The sequence below is a fragment of the Nannobrachium achirus genome, assembly GCF_963921795.1.
Source record: "Nannobrachium achirus genome assembly, chromosome: 21".
Lineage (NCBI taxonomy): Eukaryota > Metazoa > Chordata > Actinopteri > Myctophiformes > Myctophidae > Nannobrachium > Nannobrachium achirus.
In genome coordinates, this window is record NC_137828.1 from 41,484,924 (window position 1) to 41,505,764 (window position 20,841).

General features: G+C 42.4%; 1 protein-coding gene across 1 annotated transcript in view; it reads left to right on the forward strand.

Annotated features, from left to right (window-relative positions):
- pou6f2 (POU class 6 homeobox 2) overlaps window positions 1–20,841 on the forward strand; it is a gene marked incomplete at both ends in the record, with an annotated part of 129,410 nt that overhangs the window by 76,078 nt on the left and 32,491 nt on the right. Inside the window, one exon of the mRNA XM_080751779.1 lies at window positions 12,802–12,939. Within this exon, the coding sequence (XP_080607905.1) occupies window positions 12,802–12,939 (138 nt within the window). The remainder of the gene's footprint in view (window positions 1–12,801; window positions 12,940–20,841) is intronic.

Genomic DNA, 20,841 nt, shown 5'->3' on the forward strand with positions numbered 1-20,841 from the left:
AATGCTGATTTAGCTCGCGCCAACAAGAGCGTGCATGTTTGGGAGAGAGAGAGCGAGATAGAGAGAAAGAGGGAGAGTGCATAGGGAACAGGGAGGCAGAAAGAGGGAGAGAGAGAGACAAGGGGAGAGGCAGAGAGGCGGATTTATCGATCAAGGGTGACCACATCTTAGCCACAGAGCCCCTCTCTTGTGATTAATCTTGGGGCTCAGAGTTGGCCAATGACACTTGACAGGCCCTCCCCCTTCAAAGTCCTCCATTTCTCTTCATTACCGGGGCCGTATTTTTTGGACACCACAGTGGAGAGTAATCATTTACCTTTATTGTGTTTATAAAGCTCGCGAGCAAAAGGATGACCCTTTCCTATATTGAATTGAGGAACATCAAAAGACCACCGGACATTGATTAGGACGATATTAAAGTCATTCAAATGCTACATTTATATGTCAAAACGACGGCAAAGTGAAAAGAGATGGCATTTTCCCTCCCTCTAAATGAAAATGGATGGAGTGCGTTCTGTGCGGTTGACGTAGTATTCCCAAAATCAAGACAGATGCTTTATTACGGTGTACATATGTTAGGTAATTGCGATGGTGAAAAAAGATGAAGGGGGAATACCTCGTATACCCATAGAATATACACTACTGATCTGTCTCTGCTTCATGGATTGTGTTTATTTTTTACCATGCTATGCATAGCACAAAGCAGGCCTAGCTACTGTAGGAATCTACTTTTGAAAATCATAGACAGAGCAGTAGTCCATCTCCTTGGCTTAAAGGTGCCATGATTCTCAACCTAACAGCTAGCATGGTAGTACAGAAATAAGCACCAAATATGTCACATCATGGGCGCTGAAATGGTCAGCACTTTCCCCGTGGATACTTAATCACTACTGTGTAGTCTTACGTTTAATACATACCGGGGAAAAGCTAAATATTATAGATCATTCCTCAGGAAGAGGAATAGTGTGAAAGGAATGTAGTATAACTTATTTTTTTACTCATAGAGTGTCCCCCACCCCACCCCAGCCCCCTGGACCAGTGGAAATATACTGCTGCTGGTTGATGGATGGCAGAGAGCCCACTCTGCACCTCCGTGCTTCACAATTACCAACAAATGGGCCGGAGCAGATTTTATGTAATGATTAAAGCCGCTGTTAATTTCACATGAAGGTAATGAGAGGGAAGATTGACGGCCACTGTCCGGCACTCCGTCATTCCTTTATAGTGAGTTTGAACGTTTTCACGACTCTCTCCGTGCCTTCATTTGCATTTTGCCTCATTAGGGTCGGGGCCACTTTCTGACACCATTTCCTGGACTTAATGCCTTTTTATTTGATCAGCCGAACATCCCGTGTTTTAACTAGCTGGTCGTTTCGGCCCGCTCCTTATGACATCACTCCATTAGCGCCGCTCGTCACCGCCCACCCCTCTTTGATCTCCTCGGCCAATTATAACGTCCAACCTTCACCCAACATGGCACTGTGTTATATTTGTCAGATGTCATCTTCTTCCCCCCAGTTGATCTGCCTGTCTTTCACTTTCTAGCCATGTCGTTTTGTGTTGTTTTTTTGTTTTTGCCTCACGATTGTGCCTCTTAAGGGTTGTTGTCTTTTTTTTCTCCACAATGGCTGAAGCAGAGGCCCAGTGGTGGCAGCTACAGCCAGCACTCAGAGGGGCCTCAGAAGGGCAGGGCCATACGGTGTGAGGGCCTGTAGACCCTGGGACCAAGAGGTGTTTTGGTAGGGCCTAATGGCATTTTGATGTTCATAAGCACAGTGGACGATGGGTGGGGAGGAGGGGGAGTGGAAGGAAAGAAGTGAAGACTGAGGGGGGAAAGGAAGAGGCAGAGGACTGTCATCAGAGGACCAGCCGAGTCCTGACAGACAGAGAAGAACGTGTTTTCTCATGTCACAGCTGATTACATTCACTCTGGGGGTGGGAAAAGAGCAGGGAGGAGACAGAGATGTGGGGCTCAAAGTAAAAAGAAGAAAAAAGAAAACTTCCATGTTTCTCCCCGAGATACAGGGCCTTCTTCTCTTCCAAGAAGTAATAGTGCTATTGATTGTTCATTCCCCCCCCCCCCCCCCCCCCCCCCCCCCACCTCTTCGGTCCACATTTTTGCTTGAGTGACGACAACAAGCAAGGCCCGACAAAAAAAGGCTATAGGAAAAAGGCTATGGAGCACTTTGGTGGATGACTCGTGACTCACTTCACCTCATGGCTGCGTTCGAGAACTGATCTGTATGTACTGTAAAGCCCTTTGCACACAGGCGCGTTTATCCGTACGGATAAAACGGACAATTTCACTTTTTAAAAAGAAAACAATGATTCTCTACGACCTCATGCACACCGGATCCGAATTGGCTGTGCGACGAGTGGCTGCGGCCGTGCGTTTTTTTCTCAATCGAACCCAGTTTGATTTGTGCGTCTTGTCGCATGCGGTTAAAAAACTCATCACTCCTTTTATGACTCAGCATTGCACAGCATTGCACAGCATTGCACACCAAATCCAATGCGTTTTATTCATGCAGCAAACGAAAAAAAAACGCAACTGTCCTGTGTGCAAAGGGCTTTAGTCCGACTGCCATTTGACATACTATAGATTTGTCAGGTTGCTACGCGGCCTTCAAATCTAGTTTAAAGTGGCCCCCATATGAGGCATGTTTGTGATGTCTACCATCCATGATCCACCGTCCACCCACCGTCCTTCCACTGCCATATACTGTATGGCAGTTAGTTACTGTTACATGAACGTGGGTTCGACTCCCGATCCTGACAGCCTTTGCTGCGTGTCACCCCCCTAGCTCTGGTCCAGAGCGTCAGCTGCACTGACGCTCTGACAGGCGAGTGACTGAAAGACTAGACCAGGATTTCTCAGCCCCTACGAGGGCTCAACTTGAGTCAAAATAAACTAAACTACTTCACTACTCACCTAACCAAAGGTAGTTTTGTGTTGTTGAAAGTCAGCACCCCACCCACTCTGTAAAATACATTATTTCTGTCATGAAATAAAGCGCATCCAACTCGACCGCCACTTATTTCCGTGTTGTGTCTGCTGTGGCTCGCTCCCGGCTCGAGGTCGTTGCATTTTATTTCATGACAAAATTAATGTACTTTACAGAGTGGGTGGGGTGCTGAGAGGTTTCCCACCACAGAGAATAGACTTTCAACAACGCAAAACTACCTTTGGTTAGGTGGGTAGTGAAGTAGTTTAGTTTATTTTGCCTGAAGTTGAGCCCTTGTAGGGGTACAGAAATCCTGGTCTAGTCTTGTCTTTTAGTCAGCCGCCTGTCAGAGCGTCAGTGCAGCTGACGCTCTGGATCAGAGCTATCACCCTATCTCTCTCTCCCCATTTCCTGTAAATCTACAGTAATCTACTGTACTAATATAAAGGTAGGAAAAGGAAAAAAATTAACATATCTTAAACTAAAAGTCACTATAATGAGTCTCAATTCCCCAGTATTCATGTGGAGTCCCCAGTACCTGTGTCCGAGTCCAAGTTACCTGTCCGCATCTGAGCTGATTTCCAACCTGGGTTCCGGACAGTGCTCCTGTCTGGTAGACAAATTAGCCTTGGACACTTCCATATAGAGTCTTCAAGTTTGATAAGCAGGCCTGTTATATAACGTTTTGACTGAGTTGTGTAATATCAATCATTGTTGTAACAAAGACACTCCAAGCTACAGTATGTGAGCTTTGGCGTCTGCAACAGTTCATCCCCTGTCTTTATCGTTTAGTTTTTTTTTTCTTCTTTTTTTTCTCGTTTTTTTTTTGTGTTCGCCAGAAAACCAAGTAGGTTTCAAATGGATACATGAAAAGAGTAAACCAAAGAATCAACTCCCACTGAGATTTGTGTCAGACAATCTGAGCCTCCGTGCAGTGGTCTCTCCACGGTTTCGGCAAAGCTATTTTTCCTTCTATTCCTGAGATTACACGGGTTGCGGCACAGGTGACCCTCATGGTCAAACAGCCAGCGGAGAACCTTTGCCAGAGTTTATAGTATACCCCCCCACCCCCTTTAGCTCATACAGAACGCAAAGGATGCATTTTTAACAATTTGCCAGGCTTTTCTTCTTTTTTTTTTTTTTTACTAGAGACATTTATTTTGTATTATTTGACCCTCTTGTGTGGCACTGTGTATTTGGCAACATGAGAAGCGTGCAAGAAGTGGTGGAATGTAACTCTGTACATTTACTCAAGTGCTGTACTCAAGTACATATTTGAGGTACTTTTACTTCCCACTCATACTTCGCCTGCACTACATCTCAGACGAAAAAGTTGTAGGTTGTACTCCGCTACAATTATTTGACAGCTTACACAAGTTACTTTACAGATTTAGATTATTAATGCAAAAAGTTCATTAACCACTTGAGCCCCATTTTATACTTCTGCTATCTGAAAATAGACAATGATTGTATGATCTACCTTTGGACAAATTTGCTATACTTAAATATATTTTGATGCCAATACTTTACCTCAAGTAATATTTGGAATACTGGCCTTTTACTTGTAACAGAGTATTTGTGGTATTGATACTTTTACTTAAAGATGGGGTAAGTGATATTTTTTGTTTAAACCTAAAAGCTTTTTGGTAAAAGATTAGCTCTACATTCTGATAGTAATTACAGCTATAGAGTGTTTGTTCAGTAACCGGAGTCTCCCTGTTTCTCTAATAAACAGCAAATACATTTTCAGATAGGTGACAGCATTTCAGCAAATAAGGAGAGAGTACCCATTTACTCTCATTTTGATAGTGTTCCAGTTCCAATGTTGTCTGCTCATTTCTTTGTGTCATCACTTCCAATTTTACTTGTTTATCTGTATCCTGACTGATTGGCCAAAATTGGTATCCCGACCTGAAAATACATTTTCTGTTGAATAAAGAGCTGGAGAGACATGGAGACCCCTGCTACTCAACAAACAAGCTGTAGCAATGAGTACTATCAGAATATAGTGTTAAGATAATCACTTACAATACCTTTATGAGTGCCTCTCCAGCACTGCATGGTTGTTTGAAGGTGATAGGATGATGTCATAATGATGACGTCATAATGGTATAGATGGAGAGAGACACACGACACAAGGCTCTCTTATTGTTGGACTTCACCGCTCATGCAAATTGAATAGCCTCTTACCTCAATAGTTAATAAGAGCAACCGAGAATTTCAACTACATGCTACAGAATTCTAGACTAGTCTAGTCTAGTTGTTTAGTCTGTTCTATACAAATATATTTAACCACTTAAACCCTATATACTTGTTGCACAACAAATAGTGAAAGTACTAGCACATTCTTGCCCAAAATTGGGATGCCAAGATTGTGGTTAAAGGTCTCAGACATTTCTCTCATTCAGAGAGTCTTGAATTGTCTTTTGTCACTTGAACCTGTTGAAGACAAACAACACATCATCTCCGGTGGAAACCTCCATAGGCGGATTATGAGAAAATGGGCCCCTGTGCTCCGAATTGCAAAGAGCCCCCCTTCTTACGACCGCACGGCGAAGGCGCGTCGTTGTGTGTTCCCTGTGCGCGGCACAGCCCCGCCAGAAAAAAAAGAAAAAGCGTTTTTAAAGTCCCAAAAATTAGCCCCTGAAATGCATAGAATAGTTATTGCGACTGTCAGGTATGAAAAGCTCCACCGGCTTTCCCTCCCTCCCTCCCTCCGTCCGTCAGCCAGTCAGTCTGTTGGCCCTATCGATGCCAAACTTTGCACACACACTCCTTGGATGGCAAATCACAACCTCCGCCCCTGATTTCTCACATGGCCCTCTTCTAGTGCCACCACAAGAGTTGTGACCCTATACATTTGATAGGGTTTTTTTATGTTTATGAAAAGAATCTCACTTGTCCCAGGCTGCCAGGTAAGGCAAATGGTAAATGGTGCATTTTATATAGCGCTTTTAACCAAAGCGCTTTACAGAGATTGTGCATTACATTCACCCATTCACGCACACATTCATACACCGGTGGCGGAGGAAACCATGCAAGGCACCAACCTGCTCACCGGGAGCAATGTGGGGTTCAGAGTCTTGCCCAAGGACCCTTCGACATTCACTCAGGGGGAGCCCGGATTCGAACTGGGAACCCTTCGGGAACCCTTCGTGCTCTAATAACGGTTTCTCTACCCCTGAGCTATGCCGCCCTAAGGCCTAACACTGGTAACACAAACTTAAAGGACCATACAGTCAAGTGTTATATGATCTATGGTATGAATGAGGGGGCCCATTTAGATAAATCGGAGTAGATAACATAATGTTGTTATGTTATCCATCCCGATTTATCTAAATGGGCCCCCTCGTTGGTGTAATGCGTGTACATTAAAACATCTAATGTTGTTGCTTTTGGGATCCCTCCCTCTGAAGTCCTATAGATAAACTGAGGGGTTAAACACTTAGTAACATGTATCATGATAGCCTAGTAAACCTGACTCCTCGAGGCTAGTATCATGATGGTTTAGGACTTTTGGGGTTATTTTATTGACATGAATGAATAAGCCCATTTTCTGACAAAAAGCGCAACGTTAATAACAGTGACGCGGTCACACGGAGGCTCAAGCTCAGGGCACCCCCTAGCTCAGGGGCCCCTGGGCCTGGGCCCATTGTGCAATCCATCCCTGGAAACCTCATACAGTATATCCAAAGCTGTAAATTGTCAGGATTCAAATTCAAAAACATCAAAAGTAGCAGACATGTGACGGCTGTAGTACTATGATCAAGCACTGTAGGACGTTAATTTAAGTTAAGTTAAAATATGGACCGACAGAGGCGATATATGCTGGCTCTGTTGCACTGGAACCAGAGAGGCCAGAGAGTCATATGGGACGTAAAAGAATGACGCACAATGCAGACCCCGAGTCATATGGGACATAAAAGAACGACGCACACAACAATGCAGCCCTCTGCAAACTGGAAGTGTTTATCTCCTCCAACACATGCAATCAGTACAGATGCTAGGGGCCGGTCTGTCATCTTCTGCCTCCTGCCGAGGTGTTGAGAGGAGCCACCGCGGTGGAAAATCGCCTGTTTAGGTGTTGAACACACCCCCCCACCCCCCCCCCCCCCCTCTGCTTACATTATATCCCTGGCTCTCTTCCTCCCAACCTATCCATATTATCACCCAGCCACTGCCAGAGGAAGAAGAAAAAAAGAGAAAAGAAAAAGAAATCCTGCCTGTTATAAGGCCCTGCTTTCTTTTCACCTTAGATTTACCAGAATAACATAGCATGATCCCAAAAGGCTATCATTGAATAACACATAATGATGATATCACAGATACATTCTGCTACAGTACATTGTGCTATAGTGACAGTGTCTCTCGACTCACAATGCCTATATATCAGCATGTCACAGTAACACTGAAGTGTAAACCTCCACATGTGCTCGTCCTGAGAATCGTTCAGCTCTGCGTGCAGCCTTGTCGAATTCCTTTCTATGTATTTCTGTTCACCGTGAGAGCACATCCATTATGCTGTCATAGCATCTTTAACAATTGCAATTACTGCATGGAGGCTACTTGTTGTGTTTACTCAATTTTGCAATTTAGGCGAATTAGCTAAACTTAGACTTAACTGTATGTGTTGATCTACTGTACACCATCTGACACTTCTGTCATTTTATATTTATTAGAGGCGCGGCCGTCACAACTACGTTGCACCGGCAATCTGACTGATATGGACATGTATGGAGATCTCTGAGGCAATGGCTGCCGCGTTATTCGTGTCCATGCATTACGCTATATCGCGTTGGAGCACGATTAAGTATTGTGCAATAATAATAGGTATTGCACAATAATGTAGTGATATAGGGTCACATAGGTGATTGTAATATAGGATATCTCTTTTATTCATTCTTAATTAAAAACTTTATGTAATTACAGATTCAGAAATTTGTCAAGACGGCATACCATTTTGCAGAAGAAAAAGAACTATGGACAAGAAAGGTAATAATCACAAATTATGCAAATTCTACAAAGTTCAACAGAACTTCAACAGAAGCACAGGAATGGCAGTAGTGTGTCATACTGTTACAGCTACTGTACATACAAGCCTGTATAGGCTACAGGTACATCTCAGCTAAAACCATAGCCAGTTCCTTATTGAATCTGTTTAGTAAATCCCTTCCTCTCCAAAACCGGACCTTATTAGTATGTTGCCTCTTGTCGTGTGGGTGTGGAAACCTCATTATGTCCAAAACTGCTTTTCTTTTCAAAACTCGTCACTTCATGCCGTGTTTAGAGTTTGCGGATCTGCTATAATTGACGCTTTTTTTGTGATGCTGTATGATAAAGTAGGGCATTCATTTGCAAATTAAAAAAAAAAAGTTTGAATATGGAGTTAAGAGGTTTCTGCCCGACAGCAACGATGTGTCCCTAAACATGTTTGATTTACGTCTACTCAGCGGGTGACGGAGGGGATCAGTTCAGATTATCTGCTAATGCAATCCCCGGACTGATATCGCCGTCCACCATCCCGCCCCAGGTGCCCTCTCACCGATAACATGCATTTACTCGAAGATTTTAGGCAAGATAAGCTTTCCTTACCCTTCAATCTTCCCCCTTTACTGCAGTGACAAAGCATACTGAGAAACTCTTATGGCCAGTGATTTTTCCCTTAATACTGAGCTAATTTTATTTTGTTTTTATTATATGTATATTACAATAATTAGGAAGGTGCTTTAAAATAACAAAATGGTAAAACATCAGCAGTGTAGTTTTGGTTATATTACAGTACAGTATATGTGATGGACATTTCAGTCACGTGATCAGATAATGAATGAGTATAAACGAAGACCTCTCTTCTTGGCGAGATATTCTGGAAAAGGGCAATTATGGTGTATCTATTTGTTATCTCTGTCAACATCGTCTCAAATGTAATCTGAAATGAATAAAATGTGTTAAGGTCAGTGGATATCAGCAACGATGGATGTCCAAAATGACAAGATTACTTAGGGGCAGATATATCACAGAGTGACATGTTTCAAAAATGATTACTTGTATGAAAAGTAAATATTATGGTTCTGTCACTGTTGTCTGAGCCCATAGCTTTTATGCTACCACTAGTTTATTGTAAATGTAATATTCCTGTGTTGAATCTTTTAAAGTGCTCATCGGTGAACTTTTGGACCAATGTCAGACTGTGAATTAGAGATTTATTGTCATTCTGCAACCCCGTGCCCTTTGAGGAAAGAAAAATGTCAAGTCAAAAGGCACCTTTATGCTCTCTTAACATTTGAGACGCAGGAAGGACAAACACCGGAGCACACAGAAGACAATCTGGCGATTATCGAGAAAGAACTGGATGACTTTCAGACGGCGGGGACGCAATATCAATCACGGCCAATTTGAGGCCACCAACATGAAATATGATTTCATAAGACAAATGCGGTGTCATTCTTAATGTGCTTAACCTTTACTGTCAATGAAAAAGTATCGATCGCTCCGTGGCATTTTTTCATCATTTGATTTTCAGGAAAGTGTAATAATATATGGTGGTGGTGGGAGTAAGAAAATAGATGAATGGCAACTCAACGATCCCAACTGAACAGAGCCTATAATCCCACCAGACCTGGAAAAAGTGTGGAAAGAGAAATGAGAGAAGTTTATGCCCTTGGTAGAAAACTGGATTTAGGATATCTTGACTGTCACACAACATTGTAATATATAATGTATATAAAATACTACTACTACTACTACTAATATTACTAATTATATAAACACACATACATTATTTTTAAAGATATTTTTAGGGCTTTTCTGTTTTTGTTTATAGTATATAGTAGAGATCAGGGGTGGGCAACTTTGATGATGGAGAGGGCCACTATTTTTCCACGTTCACTCCAGAGGGCCACAATGCATACACAGTTCAAAAATAGCAAAAATAGCCGATCTACAAGCTTGTAGCTTGTAGATCGGCTATTTTTGCTATTTTTGAATTGGAATCCGGAATTTTAGCTATTTTAATTGGATTCCTGAAAAGTAACATTTTTATTTAATTTCAAATGCATTTATATGACTGTTCTTATGCTAACTTCATGAACTTAAATTCAAATACATTGGACATAAAAAAAGACTTGTGCCAAGTGACTAAGCTACTAATATAGACTGAAGTAATTAAAGTGATTCATGTTTGAATGGTTGGAATTGTAACAGCTGAAATCAATAATATATCAGTCTTCCAATATTAACCTGCGGGCCACATTAAGTGAAGGTGGGGGCCGCATGTGGCCCCCGTGCCGCCAGTTGCCCATGTATAGTGTAGATGGACAGGAAACAGGGAGCGAGAGATAGGGAGAGACATGTAGTAAAGATAGTCGGGAACGGGACTCGAACCTGCAATGCACTGTCAGGCGACATTGGAGCCTAGGTTTCTGGACCGCTAGTCCAGCGCTCCGAGCCTAAATAATAATAATAATAACAATTCATTTAAAACATCTCTACTCTTTTTTTGTCTCTCTCTTTTTTTTTGTTGAGGCACAAAGTATTTATCGCTTATGTATAATTTAAACCGCTTTGCCCTGGTTCACTGAGTATCATCATCAGACCACTAATATTGCCAGCCCAGGAATAAGCAGCAGTGTGTTTCTATTATTTCTCTATTCTGTTGAGTAATTGGGTTGGTCTCCTCTGCCCGCCTAGCTCTTTGATCTACTTACTCAACCTAATAAGACTTTGCTCTGCTGTGCTGCAACCAAATCAGCGGGCCCTAATAAGTGGTTATCGCCTTGATTTATATGGGTAATCTCAATGATGTGGGCCGGGGCGAGCGCTACGCTACAGCCTCTAACCGTGGCCGGGAGCCTCTTTTCACGACCACACGGCTGCTACACCAGATGTGTCCATTTACAACAAGGAGTCAGTGGTGTAAAGTAACTAATGTTCTCAAGTACTGTGCTTAAAAGGACAACTTTGGTATTTCACAACAAGGCTTCTTATTTTTAGATTGTAATTAGGAAAAAAAAGAAAAGATCAGTGTTAAAATGTTTTCATTTACTGCTTTCTATCGTTTTAGCCTTTTAACGATTTTGATTTCAGTGGGTGGGCCGACCGTGGGGGCATGCGTACAAGTGGCTAAATGTGTCTTTTTAGACACAATAAACCCGATCCTAAGATGCACCGCAATCTTTCATGGGCAGATGTGACCTATGGGGGCTAGCAGTGTTACTGTAGTAATAAAGAAATAGCCAGCGTATTGTGTCTAAAAAGACACATTTAGACACTTGTATGCTTGCTCCCACCCACTGAAATCAAAATCCCTAAAATAGAGGCAAATCGTATACTTTTACTCCACTAAATTTGAAAGGTTTAGTTACTATGTAGATTTTGATTATTATTACAAAAAGTACATGAACCACTTCAGCCCTACATTTCGGCTGTGACGCATTATGAGCTTGTATTTCCGCTTTTGTCAAAAGATTTTTTATATATTTGATACATGAAGGGACATTTTGCATAATGAGTATTTTCTAATTTTGGTACTTTAAGCACATTTTGATACCAATACTTTTGTACTATTCAAGTAAATTTATAATTCTGGACTTTTACTCGTAAGGCTGTACCCACACCAAACTACCTATGAGAGTGGATTCCCCATTCCGCCAATAGATTTCAATGACAATGGAGCGATTTTTGCAGAAATCCTCTACTGGCAGGAAAACGCTCCATTCTCAGAAATGCATTGGCGGATTTGGTGTGGGTGCAGCCTAACAGAGTATTTCTACATTGCCGTATTCATACTTTTTTGCTTAAGTAAAAGCATTTGGGTACTTTTTTCCACCACTGCAGAGATGATCATTTTAAAACCCTTCTCTCCCTCAAAAGTGTAACGGAGGCAGCTGCTGCGTTATGACGGGCAGAGTAATTTTGTGTAGTCGAAGCGAATGCTATCAAAGGTGGCTTGACCACCTACTGTATACGTTTGATGCATGGCCTCATTGCTTGGCTTCCATTGTGAGAGGTAGATGGTTGTTGTCGGGGGCTGTGGGCTCCTGGTGGTAGGAAAGCTGTGCTCAGCCCATGGGGAGCCCTGGGGGGGCTTGGGGAAACACTTAAAGTGGTAAAATGGCCACTTATTCACAATCTCCCTCCCCCTTTTCTCACCGCTCCTCCCTCCGACGGGAGCTCTCCCGCTGGGTTGTGGTTGTGGAGCGCAGACCTCTGGGGGCTGTATGATGGACTGTGCACTGTCCTCACTATGTACTCTGGACTCTATACAGACCTCAGTGCAGTTTGGCCCTATTGTGGCCCTGGTAACAATCTAACAAAGCACCAGTGGTGTAAAGTAACTAAGAACATTTACTCTGTATTTAAAGGAGTAGTTCACCCCCAAAATGACTTTTTTTTATCTATTGATTACTCTCGCCATGGAGACTTGAGTTCAATAATATTTTTTTTGTATTTGTCACATTGCTATGACACAAAAATGATTTTAGTCAATTTACCCCCATTGATTCCGGATGGGGACCCAAATGCATTTGGGTCCCCATCCGGAATCAATGGGGGTACATTATTATTGAACTTGAGCAAGAGTAATCAATAGAAAAAAAGTACAATTTTGAAGAATTTTTGCTTTACTGGAGTATTTCCTCAGTGGCGTAACGTCCCCCCGCTGGGCCCCTTGCGAGATTTTTTCCATCCTTCATTCATGGGTCCCTGCGCGGCTGGGCCCTGGTGCAGTAGCACCGGCTGCCCTGGCGATATTTATGCCTGTGACTCCACTACATCTCAGAGGCAAATATTAGAGATATGGGTCCCTGACGTGAGCAAATGGGGCTTTAATAGATGTGGTGATTGTTTCTTCTTCCACCAGCTGAATCCGCTGGCCAGCCAGGCGGCGGTGGCCGCAGCGGCGGCGATGGGCTCCATGGCCGGGTCACAGGTGTTCGGCAACGCCCTGTCCAACCTACAAGGAGCCACCGGACAGCTGGTCACAAACGCACAGGGACAGGTGAGTGATCTAATGCCTCACGCTGCACGCACACGATGTAACCACGTGAACCCTATAGTCACGTCCCTATTTATAACTTTAAAACAAATTTTCTCTCCGCCACTCTCTCTCCATATGGCACCACTTGAGCGCCAATGACGGAGATCTGTTATTTTGGTATTTTTAGTGATCGCGGAAGTAATGAATGAATGGGCACCGCATGAAGCGACCTCGGTTGCTACCGGTATGTGACGCTTAGAACTGAAAATGTTTCTCTCCATCCGCTCCTATGCTTTTAGATTTAGAAAAACCTGTTTATCTAGGAATTTCCCAGATTGCGTTTTTGTCAAAACAAGCTTTTTTCAACTGACCATAACTTAAGAACAGATTTTCTTTTCTGGGTGAAAGAAGAATCGTCGGATGTTACAGACAGTGTGTGTTTACATCGTGGTCACATGGTGCTTTCCGTGGGTCTGCGAAAAAAAAATCTGTCAGAGGTGGATGAATGAGTGAATTAATACCTGGCAGTGAATTAAGATCAATTGCCGACGTGTGTGCATGTCCACTTTTTTACATGTCAAATTTTTCTTTAATCCTCAAAGTATGACTGTTAATTCCTTCTGTAAATTGTGCTTGTATTGCGTCACCGGTGTAAGATAGGACCCTTAATGTTACAATGCATGCTAACCCCCACAGTGGCACACATCCACACACAGCACGGTCGTGTGTTAAGCCTTTTTTGGGGGGAATAAACAAAGCCCTTCTCTCTCTCTTATCCACATGCACCCTGCATGGCTGTCTCAGTAAAACGCTGACCTTGTCATATGTACAGGGTGGCTGCAGGATTGTTCCATCAGTAGCCCAGAGGCTTGAACGATGGTGCTTGTCACAGCGCGGCCCTATCTAATGAATCATCTTATCGCCAGGTGCACGCGGCATATTATAAAAGGAAAATGGTATGGACGACGTGCCCTTTCACGCCAGACCATGTTGTTTACCATAGCGCCGCCGTTCCAACCTTTTAACACGCCACTTTTACTGATCATGCTAACTTTAAAACATGGCGCGACCAACACCTCATTTTGCACTGTGTGTACGCACACAGCCTGCTGCAGTCAAGTGCAGCGACAATGTGCCTAAAGGGGGATTTTTTTAATACTCAGTTGCGCAGTGCACTGGTGGTGTCCAGTATAGCCTAATGGAAGAAGTACTCACATGTTTTACTTACAGTAAGTGAAGCCTCACAAGTAGAAGTCCCATATTCAAAATGTACTTGAGTAATAGTACAAAAGTATCTGCATCAAAATATACTTATATATTTATAATATCTTAGTACCAAAAGTAAAATAATACTCATTGTGCAGAATGTCCCATTTCACAATGTTCAAAATGTATAACAAATCTTTTGAAAATAGCTGATCTAGCCAATCATAGCTATGTCTCCTATAGTTTCAAAAGGCAGAAGTGGCTGAAGTGGTTAATGTGTGTTTTGTAATAATAATCAAAATCTACGGGCAGTCACTAGTATTGCTATTTTTGAAAATGTTCGAAAGATCTTGAAATTTGGAATCATTTTGAACTTTTTAACACAATGTTTTTCTTCTTCTGGGGGGGTCCCTGGCACAAAACATTTTCAGACCCGGGGGGGACCGCGGGCCAAATATATATCAAATTTGGGGTCATTGGCACGAAAAACAACTGGTTTATTGTGCAGTGTTTGTATGTGTTGCTGTGCATGTGTGTGTGTGCTTGTGCGAGTACGCGTTCGCGCGCGTGCGTGCGGCCATGCGCTCGCGTGCATTAAAGCCCTTGATGTTAAACGCTGGTAATGATACAGTATGGAGCCTCGCTGGCTCCCAGGCAGCCTGGAGCGCTGGGGGACAGCAGATCGCCATGGATATGGATTTGATGGGACGCTCTGTGCTTTTGTAGTAGCTATGGCGGCTGACACTCCCTGACATAATCAGGTCACCAAGACGGTCAAAGCCCTGAGCTACAGCCTTTGCTGCCCCACCTCATTATTATTCCCTCTTCCCTGGCATTATTCAGGGGGGAGGGCACCCTGTGACTTGTGCTGTACCACCACCCCTAAAAGAATTGGTATCAAAATGTACTTAAAGTAGAAAGTACTCATTATGCAGAATGTCCCATTTCTACAAGCTCACAATGCGTCCCATCGCAACGCTTTGTCAGCTTGTAGACGGTAGACCTGCTATTTTCAAATGGCCAATATGTACATACAAGTATTGTACAATCAGTATATATATATTATTTTTACTTTATTTGAATATTTCCAAATTTCTGTACTTTTACTTCTACTCCACTACATCTGAGAGGCAAATATTGTACTTTTACTCCACTACAATTATTTGAAAACGTTAGTTACTATTTACTTTGTAGATTTAGATTTATTACACAACATACATTAACCACTTCAGCCCTATACGTACATATTGGCCATTTGAAAATAGCAGGTGTGTCGCGATGGGACGCATTGTGAGCTTGTAGAAATGGGACATTCTGCATAATGAGTACTTTGTACTTTAAGTAGGCCTACTGTACATTTTGATACCAATACTTTTCTACTTTTACTCAAGTAAAAGTTGAATTCCGGACTTTCACTTTCAACAGAGTATTTCTACATTGCAGTAGTACATATGCAGTAAAATGTGAGTCGTTTTTCCACAACTGCTTGGGGCTAATTGTCTGCCCGTAAACATGGCTGGAGGACCCAACCAGTGTTGCTATGTCCGCTTGTATGTCTGTGACTTTGGGCTTCTTTTTCGGTAAAGTAGCTTGTAAATATCTGTGGTTGTGTGTGTGTGTGGGGGGGGGGGGGGGGGGCTTGTTTCTAACACGTAGTTGCTTATTTGGGCTTCTTTCCTAATGTAGTTAAACCAGTGGTTCTTAAACACGTTCTTGTTAACACATTCCCCGCCATTTAACAATACCTTCGTACTCTATGGTGCCTCTGGTCTCCATAGACTTCCATGTAATTCATAGTGCACGGATCATGCACACCCATGCCTAGATAATGCACCACGTGTGTCCACATTGCTCACAGCTTTCAAACAAAAAAATCCGAATGGAAATCCGTTCAGGCATTCATGAGATACAAGCCATTATGTTTTCCTAAAATGTAAACAAAGATGGCTGCCATGTTTGATAGATGGGGTTGCTATGGGGGTTAAACATGCAATTTCGCGATTTCTATCATGCCTACTACATTTTTTGGGGTCCAAAAAAAATTTTTTTTTTGATTTTTTTTTCTTTTTTTTTCAAAATGGCGGAAATTCTCGGGACTATCGGGCCTGGCAGGGAAAGACATTAAAATAATCTCGGGACTATCGGGCCTGGCATGCAATGAGTTGTTTAAAGACCCCCCAAATTGATATGTATTTGTCCCACATCTGTTTAAAACATCAAACATATAATTTTCCAAATGTCTGTCTGTCTGTCTGTCTGTCTGTCTGTCTGTCTGTCTGTCTGTCTGAGTGAGTGTCTGTCACAGCGTTTCTCCTCAGTGGCTGGAGCAATTGATCTGAAATCGCATCACCATTAGCATATGAACACACCTAACATAACTGTGAAGCCCGTTTGTCACTTTCACAAATCATATGCTGTATATTAGCATTTTTATGGTGTATCTATATCTATTCTGCATCTAGCTTGAGGCATATCTATTCTGCATCTAGGATGAGGCAACATGTTTAACCAGCTCTCTGTGTGTGTGTGTGTGTGTGTGTGTGTGTGTGTGTGTGTGTGTGTGTGTGTGTGTGTGTGTGTGTGTGTGTGTGTGTGTGTGTGTGTGTGTGTGTGTGTGGGCGGGCGGGCGGGCGGGCGGGGGGGGGTCTGTTGTCTGGCCCTGTTACAGATTTTGTCCAAAAATCATGCAGATCGGTACACAGTATCTCTGTAGCCATTAAACGAAACGGGTATTTCTTACATTGATGCTCCTATATTATCATGCAAGCACCAGTTAAAGTTACTTTCCATCCCTCATATACTGTGTGCACAGTGCACATCCCATAACCCACACACTGTACATCATTTCAGAGCTCATATCTTTGAACGGGTAAGGACTAGTTTTCCAAAACGACCTCATCGTGCCTCGTTGTGAGCTTGTAGATTTGTTGTTTCTTCACTTCTTTTAGCCTTGTTTTTCATAGCCCTGGTTGCTTATTTCTTTCACAAAATCTGGCAACACTGGACCCAACCAACACACTCTCAGAGGCTCAGCAACGACCACAGTAAGTAACAACACCACCAGGTGTTGTTACTTCATATTCGCTCTCCCATTTTGGCCTCACGGTAACTTGAGCACTTTCAGACTCAAGGTTTTTATCCAAAAGGTTTTAGAAAAACCTAGCTATCAGTCTTAATACACTAATGACGTTGAATGCCAGTAATTTTAATCATTTGATTGTGCAGAATTCATGGACATTCCCTTTTCACCTACTGTACTAATTTATTTCCAAAGTCACATGAAAGAGACGCGTTCTTGGAGACCTTGGAAATGTGTTGGCTTTGATCTTGATTTTTTTAATTTTAATATGTAACTGCATTGGGTACCAGGCTTTTTTTTAAGCCTCTCAAGAAAATCGATGAGCTTCTTTTATTTTCGATTTTATTTAAGCGAAAAAAATACCTGTTAAGGGAACGGTCACACCGCACTTTTATTCTACCCATGAAGGTAGATTCTGCCAATGCATTTCAATGGGAATGGTGCAGAAATCCGCAAATGGCAGCAATTCCCATTGAAATGCATTGGCAGAATCCACCCTCATAGGTAGAACTAAATTGTGGTGTGACCATTCCATAATACAGTTCAATTCTTTTAAGAATTGAACTGTAATTGGGCAATAGTCTTTAAGATTATTTTCCTATACAGAAGTTTTTCATTGCACAATTCTATGCCTGCCGCTTTTATATACACTGTATATAAAAAACATTGTCTGGTCCCTATGAATTTTTGAGCGGTGACACACCGTCTCCAATGCTTGACTGAGTGTGTATGTAACTATGTAACTAACTAACTATGTTTGTATGTAGCATGAGCTGCATTACCGCTGGGTGACCAGTGGCAGGCCTGGTATCCCTCATAATATGGGGTTGTGGTATAAGGCAGTTTGAGAACCCCTGGCTTAATGAAATGAACTCCTGTACACACACAGACAGTCAGACACACACGCGCACACACACACACACACACACATTCCTCTCTCTCACACACACACACACAGGGTATTAATAAAATGAACTGCTCACTTCAAACTGGGTTAGATTTTACTTTACGTCCGATTTTTATTCTTGAGGATAAATGAGTTGGGAAAAATATAGGAAGATTAAGGGTTCTTTCAAGGATGACCTGAAAGGGATAATTGCGACTATAGTTGCTAAGTGCGGTCTGGCCTTTAGACCTTTCTAATTCTAAATTGGCCAAGTTGTCAAATATGATGTAAGAAAGTGGCAAACGTGAAAATAGACGAACTACAAGTTCACAATGCCGTTGCGAGGCGTTGTGAGCTTGTAGTTAGTCTATTTTCACAATATTTATCCGTGGAACCAAGTCAGGCTAAATGTAATGCCTACAATTCCAATTCCAAGCTTTTATATAACCTATATTAAAAACATTGTCCGTTCCCTGTGAATTTGTATTCCACCTCCCGACTTTTATCCTGGAGGAGAACTGAGGTGCACGGGGAAAAAATAGGAAGATTAGTAAGTGTTCTTTCAATGATGAGCTGAAAAGGGGTAGACAGTACTACACCCTTGAATGGTCTGGTCTGTGTGTGGGGAAATCCCAGTTCAGTTAACCCCGGAGCCTGGTGGGCCTGTTTGGTGCGTTAACCTAACCTCCCCCAACAGGCTGCACTTCCCTTCACTCTGGCTCCTCTCTGCCTTTGGTGGAAAAGGCCAGGCCAGTACGCGTGATTCCTAAACCCACCAGGATTGAGTTAAGACCCGCCTCCTCTCGATAATCTTAAGTATGAAAGTGCCCATGAACGTTAGTGCTGCTTGCTCAAGTGCAAAGTACCTACTACCTACTGATCCATTACAATAATACACGCAACATAATACGCCCAAAGCCATATCCAAACCATAACAATTTAACTGAAAATCAGTAAGAGTTTTTATTTTGAGCACAGTAGTGACAAATTTATAGCTTTCTCAGTACGTTTTTCTCTTTAGCAAAGTTACAAAGTTTTCCCTTTATTAAATAAGCACAGTACAATTAAGTCAGTTTCAAGTTTTTTTTTAGCACAGTTTATTTTGAGCACTGTAGTGAGAAATTAATAGCTGTGCATTGTGCAAATGCAGGCTTTTCGCAAGTACAAGTCTTCATGCCTCTGACTTTATCCACCCTCCATGTGTCAGGCAGGGATTTCAGCCACTCCTGGAAGTCCTCGCGTTTCCGCGAGGCGGGTCTTAACGCAGGCCTGGTGGGTTTAGGAATCACGCGGCCAGTACATGTACTCTCATGCAATGTACTTAGCCCATTTAGGACTGAGTCCGATTCTAAAACCGCTTTCTAAATCCTGACCTAAGTTTTCTGAAAAACTTCAAATATTTATTCAAATATATGTTACAAAAACATTGTGTTGCTATATACTGTACTGTACTTAGCAACAATAACCCCAAAAGGGCTTCCTGCCCTGAAAGGTATAGTTACAAAATGGGGTTCCTGCACAAAGGGTGAGTACAATTTTGAGGTACTTTTACTTTACTGGAGTATTTACAATTGTTCTATAATGTACTTCTACTCCATTACATCTCAGAGCCAAGTATTGTACTTTTGAAAGGGGTTACTATAACTAACAAAAAATAAGTACACCCAAAAAATCATTCACTTTTATTCCGCGGAAAAACTTGCTGAATGCGCCTGAGAGCCGGCTCTATGGTGCTAAAAATAGCCTATTATGGCTCGATGTCTTTTTCAAAAACATGCCCGTTGCTACCCAACGGTCGACGCTTCCCTACAACGTGTGACCTGGCAGTGTACCCACCACCCATTCAACAGCAGATTTAACAGTGTACCCACCTCCCATTCGACAGCAAATTTAACAGTGTACCCACCTCCCATTAAACAGCAGATTTAACAGTGTACCCACCTCCCATTCAACAGCAGATTTAACAGTGTACCCACCTCCCATTCAACAGCATATTTAACAGTGTACCCACCACCTCCCATTCAACAGCAGATTTAACAGTGTACCCACCACCCATTCAACAGCAGATTTAACAGTGTACCCACCTCCCATTCAACAGCAGATTTAACAGTGTACCCACCTCCCATTAAACAGCAGATTTAACAGTGTACCCACCTCCCATTCAACAGCAGATTTAACAGTGTACCCACCTCCCATTCAACAGCATATTTAACAGTGTACCCACCACCTCCCATTCAACAGCAGATTTAACAGTGTACCCACCACCCATTCAACAGCAGATTTAACAGTGTACCCACCTCCCATTCAACAGCAGATTTAACAGTGTACCCACCTCCCATTAAACAGCAGATTTAACAGTGTACCCACCTCCCATTCAACAGCAGATTTAACAGTGTACCCACCTCCCATTCAACAGCATATTTAACAGTGTACCCACCACCTCCCATTCAACAGCAGATTTAACAGTGTACCCACCACCCATTCAACAGCAGATTTAACAGTGTACCCACCACCCATTCAACAGCAGATCCATCTGTTTGTTTCTGCTCTTTGTTACTGTTCTTATTCTAATTCATTATATTTAGACAAAATGTTCCACACTGTTTGTTTTCTACTATAGGCTTTAACCATGGGGATTGGGGTGGGGGCATCACACAGCTAAATTGCAGTTGTTGTTCCCTATTTTATTTATATTTTACTGTGACGTTCAATCCCTTCTGTCTGAAGAAACATATGTTGGATTAGCCTTACG